This window comes from Sebastes fasciatus, chromosome 20 (assembly GCF_043250625.1).
Source record: "Sebastes fasciatus isolate fSebFas1 chromosome 20, fSebFas1.pri, whole genome shotgun sequence".
In the NCBI taxonomy this organism is placed as follows: Eukaryota; Metazoa; Chordata; class Actinopteri; order Perciformes; family Sebastidae; genus Sebastes; species Sebastes fasciatus.
Window position 1 is genome coordinate 3,477,817 of NC_133814.1, and position 19,387 is coordinate 3,497,203.

Consider the following 19,387-nt stretch of genomic DNA (forward strand, 5'->3'; position numbering starts at 1 on the left):
AGGATAATGTTCTACTCTGGCAACGGGAACGGACATCATGGAGCCCCTTGGTGGTCAGCACTGGTCCAAAAAACATGACGCCTCCACTGAGGTGTGTTAGTGTGTGTATTCACGCATGTGTGTGATGTGTGGTTGTATATGTTGTGATTGTGTTTGTGTGTTATTGTGCGGTTTTCGGCAGGAGGCCAGGGATTTCAAAGCGATGAAATCATCTGAGGGCAGCGTGTTTTATGGGCGTTTAACGAGGCCGTTTGTATTCATACAGGCCTCGCTGAGAACCGTCCACTGGAGCACCTTAGAAAAAGCTCATTTAAGCTCTCCAAAAAGCTGCCTCAGATTTTCCACATGACTCAGAGGTTAAAGAACGGCACCTTTAACCACCGCTCCGTTACAATATCACGTCCACTAAAATGTCAAAACCCTTAAACTGGGAGGCAAATGTTTATTCAGGATTTTCTGTCTGATCTGTGTTGAAACTGTTTGACAAAGGTCATTACGTCACTTAAAGGAGACATATCATGCTCATTTTCAGGTTCATATTTGTATTTTGGGTTTCTACTAGAACACGTTTACATACTTTAATGTTTTAAAAAAACTTTATTTTCCTCATACTGTCTGCTTGAATATACCTGTATTCACCCTCTGTCTGAAACGCTCCGTTTTAGTACATTTCAGTGGAATTGCAATGGAATTGTGTTGCTAGGCAACAGCTTGGGTCCATGTTTACTTCCTGTCAGTTGATGTCATTCACATACACTGCAACAGGAAATAAACTGGGACACATTTAGAATGTTTACATTTAAAACTTTGAAATGGTCTAAATATTGTAGATTCATGACATCACAAATGGACAGAAATCCTGACGGCTTGTTTCAAATGCTCAGTTTCTGAATACGGGCTGTGTGAATTTCTCTGAGGATTAAGTGTTTAGATACTTTAAATTTATTTATTTATTTATTTCAATTTATATAGAACATAAACATGCTTTATAATATAAAAGCCATTAAAATGTCACTTTTTTATAATATGGGACTTTTAAGGTGAGCGTGGCAGTTATTTAAATACTCACTTGTCCTTGAAGAAGCGTCGGAAGCCAAAAGCCACCAGCTTGAAGATCGACTCCAGAACAAAGATGATGGTGAAGACGTAGTTGCAGATCTTCAATGCCTTTTCCAACTCCTGAGGATGCCAGAGAGAGAAAGAAATATTAAGATTAATATACTGCACAAGTATCCATCTTAACAAGTCAGTAAACCTAGCATTAAATGTTCTGTTATCTTAGCAGAGCAAGCCATGGGTTTTCATTGCCTCATTTAATGAAATGTGCTGAAACTGCACTGAAAACCAATGAAATGATCTCATCCTATTGCATTTTTTTTCACTTTTTTAAAAGGAACATGATTTTTCAATGTGTGAGTCAGTTATACTAAATGGATTGCTATGGTGGATATTTTTACCTCCGCCAAGGCCCGAAAGGCCTAGGAAGGAGGGTATGTTTTCACCGGCGTTGTTTTTCTTGTTGGTTTGTTTGTTGGTTTGTTGGTTTGTTGGTTTGTTTGTTTGTTTGTCTGTTAGCAGGATTACTCCAAAAGTCCGTGATGGATTTTATATATTATATAGATATTCCAGACCATGGTCCGGATTTCAGAATTTTTTTAAGGATTTCGATCAGCCAGAACATTAAAAGGTCCCATATTATGCTTTATTATTATTAAATATTCTTGTATTTTATGTTTCGACTAAAACACGTTTACATGCTGTAATGTTAAAAAAAAACTTTATTTTCCTCATACTGTCTGCCTGAGTATGCCTGTATTTACCCTCTGTCTGAAACGCTCCGTTTTAGCGCATTTTGACGGAATTGCAACAGAATTGCGTTGCTAGGCAACAGCTTGGGTCCATGTGTACTTCCTGTCAGCTGATGACATTCACATACACTGCAGCCAGGAATAAACTGGGACACCTTTAGAATTTTTACGTTTAAAATTGTGTCAAGGGTCTAAATATTGTATATTTGTGACATCACGAATGGGCAGAAATCCTGATAGCTTGTTTCAAATGCAGAGTTTTTCTGAATACGGGCTGTGTGTATTTCCCTGTGGATTGAGTGTTTCGATACTTTCACAGTATTTATATAGGACTTAAGCCTGCTTTATAATAAAAAAACATGAAAATCTCACTTTTTTATAATACGTGACCTTTAAAGGGACTGTTTGTAACTTCTTACACGTATAAATCACCCAGGTCCATGTCCCATGCGCGCTCGCATATGCGCGCTTGCGTGTGGCTACGCTGTTCAGACTCAGACTCCAAAAAAAACTAAACAGAAGCACCAAAACCTTTTGGTTGTATCTAGTGAAGCCCGTCTGTTAAACAGTGTTGGCCGGGGTGGGAGGACGCGGGGGAGACCGTAGCTTTGGGCTCCAGGACCGGAGTCTCTGCTGTACTCTGCTCCTCTGCCTGCCTGCTTGCCTTCACTCAGCTCGCTCCACCTCACGTGCATGCGCGCACACTACATTCTGCAGAAGACTTCGTAGCTCTGAGAATATGTAGTGAATGTACAGTGGACGTTTGTGCAGAAATAACTGCTGCAGCTCCTCCAGACCAACAGAAGTTTTCCGTGTCTTGTGAAGTGACGAGTCTCCGCAGCGAGAAATGTTATCGTCTCCGACCGGGTGCCGGTGTCTCCCTCCGGCCGCGGTCGGGAGGCTGAGGCAGGAAAAGCCAACACTACGATCAGCATTGTTTCATGGAGAGACCTTCGTCTGGTCAGCTAACATTACTGCCAAGCAGCTGAAATATAGAGTGATATTGTGGTTTTATCTGTGTCGCCTCACTGTTTTGAGCGATGCTCGTTCATGTCTATTTAGAGCGAGAAAGCGCGAGCCCGACACCGACTTTCGTTGACTTAACGGCCACAGGTGTCGCTGTTAACAAGCATTTCTGAATCTTACAAACAGTCCCTTTAAGACCTCTGGGTATAACACATGCACAGTGTAACTGATGACGCGTTGATGAGGCATGACCTCGCCTCTTTCCTTCAGAGAGAGAGACAGAGAGAGAGCGGGGGAGAGGGGGTTCACATTAGACTCGGTGAAATTACAGTTGAGTTGGACCAAAGCAGTTTGGTGATTGTTGGAAAGAGTAACGACGACGGTTTAGGTGAATTTTACTTTGTTTCTGTCCAGTTTGAATGAAGTGTTTTACGATGCTCCGCTACGTACAGCTGATCTCAACATAAACAAAAAATACACATGGATGGTGGCGCAAGCTGAAAGGAGAGGGGGGGGTGGGCAATCGTACTCGGCATCTTGGTGGAGGTCTGCGCTCTCCGAGTGCCATTCTAGTTGCTATGTAAATATTTTTTTTTTCGGCATTTACAGTCTTCAAGGTCCTGATTGTAAACTCTGTCCCCTTCTCCAGAATTAGCCATTCCATTAATAGATCCCTCACATCGTCCGTCCCCTCCCCTCATTCTCCCTGAAAAGGCTATTAGGATCAAAGTGTCCATTTTTTGCCTGTGGGAGAATTCACAGTGCCCATCTGCATGTAAAAACTGACCTTTAGCAGCGAGACAGGGAGAAAAAACTGGCGGTCGATGGGGATTTCACTAAATCCTCACTGGTGGCAATTCATCGACTGGCAGCTAGTTCCAGTTTCAATGTCTTAACTCCACTATTTTCTATTCTACCCAACAACATAGTCTACAACACAATCTTTTATTCTAACCAAAGACCTTGTGTTCTACCTGGAGACACTCTATTCTACCAAAACAACAGTTAATTAACTGCACTGTATAATCATTTGCTACAAATGGTCAATTCATTGACATCTCTGACTTAAATGCCCTCTATTCTACCCAAAAACCCTCTATTGTACCTATAGACTTCCCTTTATTCTACAAAACAACCCTCTATTGTGCTTAAATATTTCCCTCTATTCCACCCAACAACCCTCTATTATACCTATAATATTCTACCCTATAACCTTCTATTACACCTATAGACTTTCTAGTCAACCAAACAACCTTCTATTGTAACTATAGACTCTCTATTCAACCCAACAACCTTATATTGTATTCAAAGACTTTCTATTCTACCCAACAGCCTTCTTTTGTACCTATAGACTTTCTATTCTATCCAACAGCCTTTTATTGTACCAATAGATCTTCTATCCCACCCAACAACCTATTATACCTATTGACGTTCTATGCTACCCAACAACCTTCTATTGTAACTATAGACTTTCTATTCTACCCAACAGCCTTCTATTGTAGTTATAGACTTTCAACAACCACGCATTCTGTAAAAAACGTTTACTCTACCAAAAGTTCTATTCTTCCCCAGGACAATTCCACTGTTCAATACTTCATATGTCTTTAACCTTTACTACCTCCCACTCGACCCCATTCCCATCTACCATGCCAAACTACCTCCTAATCTCTAATCCCTATAGCCCCTCACTGTATTCTTCTTAAATCTTCTTCTCCTGGTTCCTCTCTCCTTTATGCTGTATCTTTTTGTCTCTTTTACTCTTTTGGCATTTTGCTAAATACCATCTCCCCGTACCTCCCTTAGCTATCTTGTTCTACCTCCACGTCAGGGTTCTGATAAGTTCGGAGCAGGTGGCCAACAATATGTTGAAGTGATAGAAATATATTTCAAATATGACTGGAAGACAAATCCCAGCTGGAACAGTTTCCTAGTGGCGATAAAATATGGGCTATAAATCCACAAGTATCCATAGCAGACCTCCGTATGGTATACATAGGATTTGTATTACCTTTTGGGTGTACCAGATGGGCGGAATTTATGGTACCCCAGGTTACCTTAAATTTTTGCAGTTTGAAGCATTATTCTAAACCCTTTTAACATGTATTTCTCTCTATTATGATTGTGTAATAATCTCATATTTTTTTGTTTTGACCTTTTCTTAGTAGGCTTTTACAATTCTTATATTTTTTTCATTTCTTTTTTCTGTTGACCTGATCCCTTTCTCACCTTTGTTTAAAGAACTAGTAACGGTATTTTGAAAGGTTATATTTGTATTATTATTGGCATTTTATTACCATTGGCGCAGCTTCTATACCTGACTATCTTAAATCTTGTGAAACCGTAAACCTGGTGTTCCAGGGCGATTATAACTAATATTCCTGTGACATTAACTTTTAAAGACCAATGGAGATACTGATATTTATCAGACGGCAAATATTCTGTGCCTATTTTTTTAAATTTAGAATTTTTATGCCAAAAAAATCTAAAACGTTTTCCAGAATTAAGTATTTTCTCCTGAATTTGATCTGTGGCATGGTGGAAATGCCTTTGAAACAGTTAGAACCAGACACTAAAACTGAACTGTAACACAGGATAGAATCAATTCACTTTTCGGTCGGTGTAAGACAGACGCAGTGTGCAAACAAACTGTATTGTATCTATCATACCAAATCTAAATGTCACAAAGTCTAATATGAGATTGCAATGAGTGACCAATAAAGCCTCGGACACACCAGGAACGTCAGGAGCGCGTGGCTGCTGCGTTTCCTGTTGTTTTTTATTTCAGCGTCCGTGTTAACAGGTTAGAGCAGGCACACTGCCCGCCTGTGACGCGCGTCAAGATTACTACAGTTTCGATGTCTATCTGTAGAATATGTTACAGAAATGAAAAAAAAGTAAAGACTTATTTTTAAATCAACACTTCCTGCTTTCATTTCAAAATAAAAGCCCTCAAGCGTTTTTTCTATGGACAGCATTCCTTCATTTGTTACCCATACTTTTATTCTGAAATATGAGCAGTCAGTGCTGTGGAACATGCAGTGACTTTGAGAGCTCCATGAATTGATAAAGTATGGGGTTTAAATCAACACTTCCTGCTTTCATTTCAAAATAAAAGCCCACAAGCATTTTTCCTTGGACAGAATTCCTTCATTTGTTAACCGGAGGCTTTTATTCTGAAATATGTGCCGGACAGTGTTCTAGAACATGCAGTTACTTGGAGAGCTCCATGAATGAATATAGTATGGAATTTTAATTGTGGATTATTACGATTATTTAAGAATTACCACACATTTCTTAACCTTTCTTGGTCTAAAATAAATATAAATGATATTTATAATGAAATTAAATGGCCATTAAAAGGCAAACTCTATGTAGAAAGAAAGGGCTGACAGCAGTAGCTGCAGCAGCAGAAACGCAGCAGACACGCAGCTGAAACGCAGCTGGTGTGAACACCCGACGCGTGAACCACGCAGCCACCACGCCACGCAGCTGCCACGTGCTCCTGACGTTCCTGGTGTGTCCGAGGCTTAAGACAAACTCTAGGATACATTTGCAATTATTATTCAAGCGCAGGTATGAACAGTTGAAGACAAAGAGCCCATCATGACCCCCACCTCCCGCCCCCCTGATCTGACCTTGGACTGCTGGTCGTGCTCCATGGACATGGTGATGACGTTGAGCCCTATGATGATGGTGATGAACAGGTCCAGGTAGTGGCTGGTGCACAGCTTGTGGATGAGCAGGCGAGTGGGGGAGTAATCGGAGTAGTAGGGCTTACTCTGAGCTTCTGTTGGAAGTGGGAAGTAGTGGGGGGGAGGGGTGCAGGGGGGGGGGGGGGGGCGGGGTAATGAGGAAGAGTAGGAGGAGGAGGGGGGGTGGCGTTCAAAAAGTGAGATAGGAGATAATATACTGGGACACTGTACAGTAGACCTGCTGTGTTGAGGACTGGAGCCGCCGAAGCTGCTTTAAAAAAGAAAGTGGTTAGTGAAACACGACAACACCCTCCTGTCACTCAAGTTGGTTGACTCACATTAAGAATAAGAGATATGTAAAGAGAGATGTGAAGAGATTAAGGAAGGCAGATCAGATAATGGACAGAGGGAAAGAGAGACTTTAGCCAAGCCCTCCTGTAGTCTGGAGTCATGACTAATCAAATCAAATCTGCTCTCCTCTGATCAACAATTGTTTAAATTAACTCTCCCCTGAGTGAGTGCGATGGGAGATAAACAGCATTGCTCAATGGGTGTGTGCATGAGAGACTCTGTGGAGGAGGCTGCTCTCAGGATATTTTCAGTCTGGAGATTTGGCCATCTCTCCCTCTGTCTCTCTGATCATCATGTGATTCAGCCTTTCCTTATTTCTTTCACTTCTCTCATCTCAGGAAAAGAAGATAACACAGGAGAAAAAGTTTTCCCAACACTCATCCATCACACCTCTTTCCTCCATCCAGAGAGGATGGATGGGCAGGGAGTCAGGATGAGGAAGAGAGAGAGGAAGCTTGCACTATCTATCACCTTATCACTCCATCAGTGAAGGAGAGGCTCTAGGTTACACAGCAAAGGGAGCGACGCACACTCAAAAAGGCAAACGTCCTTTGGGAGTTGTGAGCTCTCCCTCTCAGCCCAATTAGCCCAGGTGTGCTGCTGCTGCTGCTGCTGCTGCTGCTGCTGCTGCTGCAGCTGTGCTGGGCTGGAACCATTCCCACAGGGTGTGCAGCATGTGTGTGTGTGCCTAGAGGTTTCCCTATTGTATCGGAGAAACTTCCCAGACAATAGATCAGGGAATAAGACAGGAGAGCTGAGTAAGCAGAATACCCATCCATTCCTGATGTTAAATATATATCTTCATCTTTTGGGATTGAAATGCATCTCTTGAGATATAAACCCTATCAGGTGCACACTTAACTATCGATGGACAGCGCAGAATACTCACTGGGAAAGGCTGGTACCTCGGACTTGTATTCTTGTACTTTCTTTTTTACTTAAAGGTCCCATATTATGTTAATTTTCAGGATCATACTTGTATTTTATGTTTCTACTAGAACATTTTTACATGCTGTAATTTTCAAAACCCTTTATTTTACTCATACTGTCTCCTTTAAAATGCTTGTATTCACCCTCTGTCTTAAATGCTCTGTTTTAGCGCATTTCGACGGAATTGCGATGAAATTGCAACAGAATTGCGTTGCTAGGAAACAGCTTGGGTCCATGTGTACTTCCTGTCATCTGATGACATTAACATACACTGCAAACAGTAATAAACTGGGACACATTTAGAATGTTTACGTTTAAATCTGCGTAAAGGGTCTAAATATTGCATATTCGTGACATCACAAATGAACAGAAATCCTGACAGCTTGTTTGAAATGCAGAGTTTCTGAATGCGGGCTGTGTGTATTTCCCTCTGGATTGAGCGTTTCGATACTTTCACAGTATATATATAGGACTTATGCCTGCTTTATAATAAAAAAACATGAAAATCTCACTTTTTTATAATATGGGACCTTTAAGAATAAAGACCTGTCTGAAATGAATGACTGGATTGAGCACTGCAAGTTTAGAGAGTTGTCGAGGTTTTGGCAGAGGTCTGCACTGCTGCTGAGCTTCAAGTTAATTATTCTATATTTGTGTTCAGGGTCATCTTTGCTGAAAGCTAATTTTGCGCCTGCTGGTAATTATTGATATTGACAACAGGGGAGATGAACCTGAATACTGGCGGTACCGGCAGAACCACGGGGCAGCCGGTGTTGGAGTCCGACTGCTCCCGAACTCCTACGGAGATGTGCGTGCCAGAAAGTGACAATAACATGGCTTCTGGCGTGCTTTGTCTGGCTTTTCAAATAAATGCACTAAAACAGGATGACATATTCAAGTCGCCTGCTTTGCTTTTCAGCACCTCAGGTCCTGGAATTGGGTCTGCAGCGACACTTCCTCATCTCGTCAAGAGCGTTTTTTTAAAAAATGAGGCTATGCTTTTTGACATTTCACCGTGTGGCCCCACCGAGAAGACAGTGATGAAGTAGGTTTAAAGCGTTTTGGGTATGTCTGGTCTTTGAATCGGGGCAGTCGGGTATTGATCCCTTGTGGGATGCAACAAATCCATCGGTTCATTCACCGGGATTTCCTATTTACTAGATCCTCCATCATCTTTTGATGATTCTTTTTTTTGCTCTGTTCTACTTACTGTCTAGCAGGTGCACGGAGAGCCACGCTCACACACAACAGCAGTCCCTTTTGTTTCACCTCCTCCTCTATACTCCCTCGTTCGTTTTTCTCTTCCTAGCATATAGTATATCTGCTTCCCCATCTAAGTTCCCATACAGAGAAATACAGGGCCAAGAAAATATAGTATGGGATAGCTGAAGTGAGTTGGTTCACTTCCTCCCTAAGAAAGTAATTTCAGGAAGTAAGTAAGCATTGCCCTTAATATTATGGACGGGGCAAAGAGGGCGAGACCGAACAAGACGTAAGGCAATAAAGTCGAAGGAATGGAAGGCAAGAGAGAGACAGAAACCTTTTGGCTAAAGCTCAACTAGTCTCCAGAGGAGAGGAAGGGAAACGAAGCGAGGGGAAGAAAAGGTGAAAGTTTAGAAAGCCAAATTACACCGCTGCTCCAATTCTCCCGTTCTCGCTTCCGCTGCTCTTTTCTCCTCCTCCTCAGAGAAAAGAGCAGAGCTGCTCTTAATGAGGAACGGAGTTGATGCTTGCTCCATGCCGGCATCGGATTTTTTTAAATTTTTTGAGTAAGGTAGCAACAGATGTGAAAGAGATTCAGTGGAATGAAGAAATGATTTAGCTCCCCTTTCTGTTCTCTTCATTCCTCTCTCCCCTCCTTCACTGATGTCCAGCATCCTCTCTCAGCTCTGGCGTCATTTTGACAGGGAAGGAGGATGGGTGCAAAGCCGGTTGTACATTGTACAGGTCACAATGCCTGCTCTCTGCATCTCCATCCTCATATTTCACACCCATTCTGTGTACAGATAACAGACCGTCCAGGACAATCATCTCATGGGGATTTAGATCTCATTATAACTGCAGCATATACAATTTATGGAATCAGTAATGAAGGTATTTTTTTTTTTTATTTTGTGACCCAAACAGAATATATTTTGTTTTCTCATTCTTATCAAAAACAAACTTGGCTGTCCATGTTGGGTCTCGACAAATACTTCTGTTACACTTTTATGGTCGATATCCACAGGATCTTGCTGTGTCGCGGCTCCGTTGTTGTTGTCGCCGGAGATGATCCGCTGCCATTCTAACCGTCTCACTCTCGGCTCTTTTTTTTTTCCACTTATATTTTTACTGGTCTATTTTTGTCAAAGAAGTTTTCATCTCTGATGCTTGGAAGGACGGAGGGCCAAAATTCTGAGAAAAATATGCATTTACTGACAAAGGCCCCTCTATATACACTAGGCGTGGGTCAGTCCGATAATTAAACTGAGTAAAGTACAGCCACAAAGCATCTGTTATCACCGCTAAATGAGCTGCAAAAATATATTGTACAACACAAAAAAAATTAAAACTATATTAGAAATGTGACTGATGAAGAACAGACGCTCCGCTTCTGAAATGTTTCCTGTGGACACAGAAACGGCGACGGAGCCGTGGCTGAACCGCAGCCGCAACTGGAATGCAAAAGCAGCTGGATCCTGTGGACATTCGGTTTTAGGTTTAATTGACTGACTGTAAGGAGATCTAAAAACCCCCGCTGAGAATCTGCCTGAGGTCCAACAAACAACAAGAAGTAAAAGGACTTTGTTAGAAAAAGCAAAAGACATAAATAATTCCCTGTCCAAAAACAACCCCAAGAGCCTTATTCCTCTTTTTTGCTTTCCAGTGTACTCACCTTTCCCTTTTGTGGACGCCTACTCACAACTCACCTTTATGGGGGGAGAATGTTAAAGGGGACATATCATGCTCATTTTCAGGTTAATAGTTGTATTTGGTTTTTCTACTAGAACATGTTTACATGTTTACATGCTTTAATGTTCAAAAAACACATTATTTTTCTCATACTGTCTGTCTGAATATACCTGTATTCACCCTCTGTCTGAAACGCTCCATTTTAGTGCTTCTTTAAAAGGCCCTGACACACCGAGACGACGGTCAAAGGTTGAACAGTTTGTGGTTGTCGATGAGCGTCCATTGGCACAGTTTTTACGGTGTGTCCCGCATCGTCGGCTCTAGCCCTGCCCGTGTCTCAGTTTTTTTCGCCTGATTCAACATGTTGAATCGGTGGCGGAGCCCGTCGGTGAGAGAAATCACTCTGATTGGCTGTTCAGCTAAAACAAAGCAGTGCACGAGAAGATAAACGGAAAGTGAGGAAAGCAAGCCACCGAGTAAAGTCAATAGGAAAAACACAGAAGGCTCTTCTCATTTTTCATCTTCACCTCATCTGATCATTCCAACACATGGATGTTTTCACAACGACATGGCCATCAGGAATGAAGCTAAGCGGTGAGTGAGAGCGGTGTGAAAATGGTCGGCAAACGCCGCTTTATTTCATGTACGTATCATAACAACAGCTTGTACATCTGCGTCCTCGGTTTTCTGGTTTCCCCCTTTTTAACGACGAATACGGACTACCGCGACCTGCTGGTATGGAGAGTTATTTCAACTCACGCAGAAGCAGAACGTACATGGTAGTTGGCCACCAGGTGTAGTCTTTGCGGTGTGTTTGAGTGCAACTTTTTGGTAAAGACGAAGGCGACGTGAGGCGTCCCAACTAGTTCTTTCATGTCAGGTTGGTGTGTCTGGGCCTTAAGAAGCCCAGTCTGCTCTGATTGGCTTACGAGAAAAAAATGTTTTCTGATCTAAGCAGCCCACAAAAAAACTGACTGGGTTTGTCTTGTGCATTCTTGTTCACAGTTTGTAGGGTTGGTAGGCACTGCAGATACCTAAATGTATGTGCATGAGCACTGAAAAAGTGAGTTTTTCATGATATGTCCCCTTTGAGAGCTGGAGATTTGGCCTGGGAGTTGCTTTTGGACGCGGCCACCCTCAAAAACATAATTCCATACATTTCCGAGGCGGTCTTTGTTGGGAAATACAGACACAGCAAGGGTCCTCGGTTGTGGGACCGATGAGTAGGAAGGGCACGGCACAGCACTATGGGTATACTGTGACAGTGCGGGTGAGCGCAGGTTGGGTTGGGTTGGATTGGATGTGTAGAGAATGGGTCTGGAACACCAGTGGAACTACAGCTGTCCAGAATGTGGTGATCAAGTGAGGGGTGTCTACAGTAGGTCGTGAAGTGGAAAAGATGTTTTGCCGGCTACTCCAATGAAAAGGAGGCCTGACCATGAATCTCAAAGCAACACGAGACACGGCTATGACTTTGATTCATCGGTGCAATGGTTTCTGCTTAGCTGGATCCCCTCTGAGTGTCTCCGAAGGCTCTTTGGGTTTGGTAGTTGCATCACAGATTTATGGATAATTGGAATATCAGCGTAAGGAGAGTGGATCGGTATGACTGAAGGGAATGAGATGAGATGTTTAAAGGTTGGAACCCAGATGATAAAAAAAGAATGGCTGTGAAAGAAAGAGCAGGACACGGGCTGTAAAAGCAGCAACAGTGCACTTTGAAGGTAAATTATCTGGCTGGTAATGATTAAAAATGTTGGCAAGAAACATTTATATTTTCACATTTCTGAGGGTGGTAGTTTGGTTGGATGCGGCGGCTGCTTTTATGCCCATGTCCTTCATGGTGAATGGCTCAGTAGTAAACCTTGAGACTCAGTGTCTGCCAGGAAAAAAACGTGTCAATGTCAAGGACTGGATGTCCAATTTTTTGAAATTCAGCAAACACTGAGTCTAAAAATAACAAACAATTGTCAACAAAAACAGTTGCTGTAAAACAATCAAAAAGGATTTAAGTGGAATTCCCGAAAGCTCTGCTGCCCTGCTTAAATATTAAGAGAGACAGAGAGAACACAGACAAAAACTATAACAAAAAAAAAGAGAAATGAATTCATCTGGGGAATAACAGAGAGGAGCAGCAGAGCAAATTGAGGAGTCCAGAAGAAAAAACAGGCAAAGAAATAAGAAAACGTGACATCATTCAAAATGACAGGGTATGATAACACACGCACGTCTGCACTCTTTAACGCACACAACACACACATTGTTCTGGTTCACATGGTAGACTGACACACCTCTTTCTGAGTCATACTTGAGCAGGATGGACCGATTGAAATGGGGGACTGGATGGTGAAGGCAAGCGATTGGACGGCGTGAGTGGAGGGCGGAGCAACAGGGATAACAGTGATGACAAGGTACAGACCGATGGGAAGCTTTTTTTTAACAGTATAATGACAAAGTGTTTTACCCTTTCTCCCTTCGTGGAATCCACGCTTTTATCCAGAGCAACAATATCAACACAGTCCCTGGTGACTACACACATTAGAAAGAAGAAGTCCTAGAAAGATTGATGATTTTAATGTCTTAGCTTTTCTTGTTTAAAGGCTTTTTCAACTTTCAAGTGCCCGGCTTTGGATTTGGACCTGTTCTACACCTTCATGCTTGATTATCTGTTAAAACAATATAAAACTCATTCAAAGATAATAAATCATGTTGTTTCTTTCACTCTGTCAAATATACCCCTCCTAGTCTAGCACTAAACCTGGGAACAGATTTTAAGATTATTGAAACCTAGACACCCAACACATGATGACTATTCCGCCAACATGTACTGATTGTTTAGGGTCGTGTCTGGAAGGTAACCCACAAAAACTTACAAAAACACTTGCGAGATTCACTGCTATCTATCCTAACCTTACCCATTCAAGCTCAATGCCTAACATTATCTATTCAAGGTCAATGCCTAACCTTAACCATTCAAGGTCAATGCCTAACATTAACTATTCAAGGTCAATGCCTAACTTTACCCATTCAAGGTCAATGCCTAACATTATCTATTCAAGGTCAATGCCTAACCTTAACCAATTGAGATCGATGCCTAACCTTAACCATTCGAGGTCAATGCCTAACCTTAACCATTCAAGGTCAATGCCTAGCCTAAACCTTTCAAGGTCAATGCCTAACCTTAAACATTCAAGGTAAATGTCTAACCTTAACCGTTTCGAGGTCAACGTCTACCCTTAACCATTCAAGGTCAATGTCTAACCTTAACCTTTCGAGGTCAATGCCTAACCTTAAACGTTCGAGGTCAATGCCTAACCTTAACCATTCAAGGTCAACGTCTAACCTTAACTATTCGAGGTCAATGCCTAAACTTAAACATTCATGGTCAATGCCTAACCTTGAACATTCAAAGTCAATGTCTAACTTGAACCACTTTGCAAGAGTTTCGCAACTTGTGGGTTACCTTCTAGACACAACCATTGTTTCGCCTTGACAGAAAGGAGCATATGTTGAATAACTGAGTAAATACAGAGGTCAACACACTGGACATCATTTAGACTATGAAATTCAAATTCTCACAAATTCCTGTAGCAAGGCAGAACCGGACATCCATCAAAAACAGATTTGTCTTTTTTGTGTCTCACATATGTGGAAATTGCTTGGAAAAGGTAAAGAAACAGAAATGAGATAGTGGGAAACAAGAAAAGTTAACCCTACAGAGAGATATAAGGTGAGCTGTGGCTATGCACAAAGCTGCTGTACTGGATTAATAATTTCTCACACGGCACACCATACTGCTTTATCGGTAGCTTCCTGGCCAATCTTTGCTATGTGAGTGGCACAGCCCTAGGGATGATACTGTTGGTCTGATGGCTGGTCTGTTGGTCCACCACTTTGGTCCAGACTGAAATATCTCAACAACTATCAGATGTATTGCCAATATTTTTTTACAGACATTCATAGTCTCCGAAGGATGAAGCCTAGCCTTGTTTGTGACTTTGGTGATCCCCTGACTTTTCCTCCAGCACCACCATGAGTATATCTCAACAACTATTGGATTGATTGCCATGCAAATTGGTAACAACATCAATGTTCCCCTAAGGATGAAGTGCAATACTTTACCCTTAACTTCTCATCTACTGCCACCATTTGTCCAATAATTTGGTTTATGACCAAACTAACGAAATTCCCATCAGCCTCAGTTGCACTTTTTCTTTTGAGTTAATTAGCAAAATGTTAGCATGAATGTTAGCAAAAAGGCCTTAAGTCTTGTTATCCGATAGCATTATATACTACTTGACTAGGTGACGATCAGTCAGCGACAGTCGTAACAATCTAACAAATCAACACATTTCTTAGATTTTATCATCTAATTTTCAACAGCAACTGTCCAGGACCGGAACAGAATATGTCTAACTTGGTCTGATCATTTGTGACGCCTAAACTAATACTATACCCGGTGACAGCTTTGTGTGTTCCGCAATCTAGCGGCGCCGCCATTGCTGGGGTGGCAAATCGCAGTGACTCTACTGTCTGCTAACCGTGTTAACTGGTGACTTTGAGCTGAAAGCGTTCGTGGTTGCTCGTAGTAACTTACGTTACTAATGGCCGGCGTAGATAATAAACACAGATGATTTTGTGTTTAAAATGGATTAAAGTCAAATTGAAGTCTTTTACGAGGACACCTACAAGTTCTGTTCATGCTTTCAACAGCTGACGTCACTACGAGCAACCACGACGCATTCGGTTGAGAATCAGTTAACATAGTTAACAGACAGTTTGTACGGGCTCTGTTTGTAATGCCGACCGATTAATGAATTTTACTTTGTTGTCATTAGGTTGCCCTTATTAGAGTAACTGATGTTATATTTCCCAATAATTCCTCAGTTAGTTGATGGAGTTCATTTATTCTGTGGGACCACCGCAGCCCCTAGACAGTGTCTTTAGCCCACTAACGTTAGCTACGCTAGTTAAGCGGCGTTAACTTAGCCGACGTTACTTGTTTCACCATGTTAGGCTAACGCCAGGCAACTGGGAAATGCTCAGGTTTTTGCAAACTCCTAGTCACTGTTGTCAAAAGTAATGTTACATGTGCGTATTGTTGGGAGATACCACCGCGGCAATGGCGACTTCCAGCATTTCCCCGGATACGTCTATATTCAACAATTGGATTGTGTGTCATGTCCTGCCTGATTTAATCTGCTACCTCAGCATTTGTACTAAAGGCCTGTCCTTGGATATACCACATATGTAACACAAAGGTTTTGGGTTTTGGACCCCTGCACGGAGAACTACTCCCCCGCTTAGTAGAAAATTCAAAGTCCACCTCATGTCTCTTTTATCACTACATTCAGTGCAGCAGGGCAGCACTACAGCATTCTGCTCTGTGCCGTTCCCTCCTTGACATTTCTGCAAATGAAATATTCATAGAGAAAGTTTCCAACATGAAACATTCATGGCGAGTGTTTTTTCTTCCCGCAAAATACTCGCAGCTTTTCGGTCAAACTAACTATATAGGGTATGTTCCTTCACAGCAATTATTAATGTGGAAATTAACGAGCTTTATTATTCATTATATTACTTTCGATTTTCCTTTTTCAGACATATCAACACAATCCATCAGATTCTGTTGTCAGTACATATCCATCATCGTCAGCCATTCATGCCTCCAGATTTATGGATGAACTAATATAGTCAATGTCTCCGTGAGGCAAATTTGCTACATCGGGTGGTCGTGTTGGGCTGATACCGATACGTAACATCAGGAAACCTTGACACCCACCCAGCGGCACACCCCCGAGCGGTTGCATCAACGCCGCTTTCCAGTCGCCGCTAACCACCAAAAAAGTTCTAAAATATTCATCGCGTTTAACATTTCAATCAACACTGCTACCTACACCTTGTAGCATCAAACTTTTACACCTGCATCTTTGAGACTTTTTTTTTGCCACCGTCTCTCACTCTTTCTCTGTTCCACTCTCCTCTGAGATTTTCCCCCTCCTCTCTCTCTCATATTCGCCCTCTCCCTAAAGGACCGGTGTTATTAATTACATCTCTACAACAGAGGAACAGAAGAAAGAAAGGGGGCAATGTGAAACTTCCGTTAGATTCATCTCTGTTAGCTCTGACCCAGATACAGCTAGGGGATTGGCACCGGCTGGCTTGTGTGTGTGTGTGTGTGTGTGTGTGTGTGTGTGTGAGGTAATAGATGAAGAACAGCTATTCATGGAATGTCAAGCTGCTTTGCATATACTCACACTTTTTGTTTTTTGGATGTGTGTGTTTGGTGCTCGGGCAAACAATGTGTGAGGAGATGATCCTATTATCCTCGTGTTGTTGTTGTTGTTGTTGTTGTTGACGGCTGGCCGTGTAGCGACAGCAAAGATTAACAGCGCGACGTATGAAAGGACTTTGTTAACCCACCTCAAGGTGGGTGAGGATTTATGAATCTACATAGAGAAACACAACAGTCCCATTGCTGACTCCGTTATCTGCACAGTTGTAAGCTCGCTTTCTGCAAATCAATTATAGAAGTTTAAAAGCTCTATTCTATTTTCTTATTGACCTGAGATAAATTACATTACGTGGCGGTTTAGCATAAGATTTACGTATATTTTGGTGGAATTAAAAAGGTTCAAAAAGGTTGGAAAACCTCAAAGTTAAATCTGACCTGCATTTGGGATTATTAAAGTTTCAAAAATATATTTTTTCCTACGGTGAAGTCTGTAATCCTAAATGTAAGATTGGACTATTCTACTGAGGTTTTTATATGAGCAGATGTTGTCATGCTGTAGGTCAAACAGTCAACTCAGTCAATGTATATATGTGTGACTTGCATTAGGAAATGAAAAACACATGCAAAGAGTGTTTCAGAGATAAATATAAATCCTTACTGCAAGCTACATGTAAATGTATTACATAATAGGCTTGTTAAAATATAAAACAGCTTTTTATTTATTTTTTTGGAACGCAGGCAACAGATCAAGCTGTCCTTACTGAAGTCAGCCAAATTTCACTGTGCTACGTCTTAACTCTACCATGGCAAACTCTATCCACGAAACTGAATCCAAAATAACGCAAAAATCTCACGGAAAAGTCCTTATATCTCCGAACCAACATCACTATCAAAAATATGAACGTCAATTAGTAGCTTTTGTCATAAACATTACGCATCGTGTACATCCTTGAGGTCTAATAAATGTGTTGGATTTCCTCATAAAACATTTACAAAGCCATTTTTTTGAATATTTCAAATGGCGCATTGTTTACATCGATGTTTAATAGCTTGCTGTCTTCCTCCCTGCCTTCGCTCGTGCAGCAGTGCTACGTTTCTTGGCGTGTTACTGCCACCCACTTGTTGATCCGCAGAATAGCGTGAAAACAAGTGGTGGGAATGTGCATGGTGTCATCATCTCAAGTGCTTGAGCAAGTGCACGATACAGACGAAACACCGCTCTTAAAAACATTACTCTATAGGGCTACTCAGTAGGCGAATTGAGGGGGGGTATGCCGTCCAACCTTGCACGGCTGCTGAATTCTCGCAATGTCACAAGATCATGCAATAATCGCGGGATCACATATCCCACGTAAATCCATCTCGTCAGGCTTCAAGTGATGTGTTTGTGTCCGGCAAGCCAGTGCACGGACCACTCATCGTCCTGGGAGGAGCTACTGGCAGCTACGGGCGTGGCTTAGGTGTGTGTATGACGATATGGAGAGGCAACTGTTTGTTTCTAAATAGGGATGCACCGATACCGGTATCGGGTCCGATACTGTGCTCATGTATTCGGCTCCGATACAACGGCACCGATACCACTTTACGGCAGCGTGACGTTAACCTCTCGTCACCATCTTTCGGGTCCTCGCGCTCCACCTCCTCGACGGTGCGGGCGAGACGGGCCGGTGGTGCGCCCAACCCCACTGGGTCGGGATCCCACCTCAGCCGGCGCGTACCGGCCCTCACTTTCATTGCGCCACAGGGTTTTGCTTGCACCCTCTGGCTCGCGCGTGCGTTAGACTCCTTGGTCCGTGTTTCAAGACGGGTTGGGTGGGTTGCCGACATCACTGCAGACCCCTGGAGCCCGATTGCTCAAGTTTGATTGACAATTCATCCAATCACCTGCCAAGTATTTTTTGAAAGTGCCTGGCCTTTTCCTACCAGCATCCAATTATAGTTTCTCAGATGGTTCTGTGAAACAAACCATCTGACGGGTCAGTTTAGATGCCATCCCTTGTCAGCAAAATGACTGAAATGCATGGACCTTGTTATCCTGCCATCCCCTCTCTCCGTCCCGTAGTAGCAGAGAGAGAGTGCATGGGGCAGAGGGGTTGTTTAATTGAATATTTTAGTGTAGTCTGTCTGACTCACAGATCCTTAACAAACCGGGACCAACCCCTGTAAAAAAAATAACAAATTGCCTACTGGCGCTACCATAACCTGTATAAAATATGGACATCGTCTCTGTGACGTCACCTGTAGGGAAGCTCAAAGTGGCATGGCTCCAGCCGTCGTGTTTATTTCTGCTGTAAAGTTGGACATTTTAACATGGGTGTCTATGGGACTTGACTCGCTTTTGGAGCCGGCCTCAAGTGGCCATTCGAAGAACTGCAGGTTTGGGCACTTTCTGAGCACCAGAGGTTGCTGCTTGGGTGCTACCAGTGGTCAAAAACTCCACAGGGTAGCTTTGAGCTGTTTGATTGTTATGTTGATACATTGCTTTTGCAGCTTCACCACTTTCCAGAAGGTAA

The 19,387-nt window shown here is 42.4% G+C and overlaps 1 protein-coding gene across 14 annotated transcripts in view; it reads right to left on the reverse strand.

Moving 5' to 3' along the window:
* cacna1g (calcium channel, voltage-dependent, T type, alpha 1G subunit) overlaps positions 1-19,387 on the reverse strand; it is a 331,510-nt gene that overhangs the window by 35,131 nt on the left and 276,992 nt on the right. For 11 of the 14 annotated variants that reach the window (XM_074619026.1, XM_074619028.1, XM_074619031.1 and 8 more), the window contains 2 exons: positions 6,410-6,561; positions 1,070-1,179 (listed from right to left, as the gene is read on the reverse strand). In XM_074619026.1, coding sequence (XP_074475127.1) covers positions 1,070-1,179; positions 6,410-6,561 — 262 coding nt within the window. The remainder of the gene's footprint in view (positions 1-1,069; positions 1,180-6,409; positions 6,562-19,387) is intronic. The other 3 variants (XM_074619022.1, XM_074619017.1, XM_074619020.1) reach the window with 1 other exon arrangement.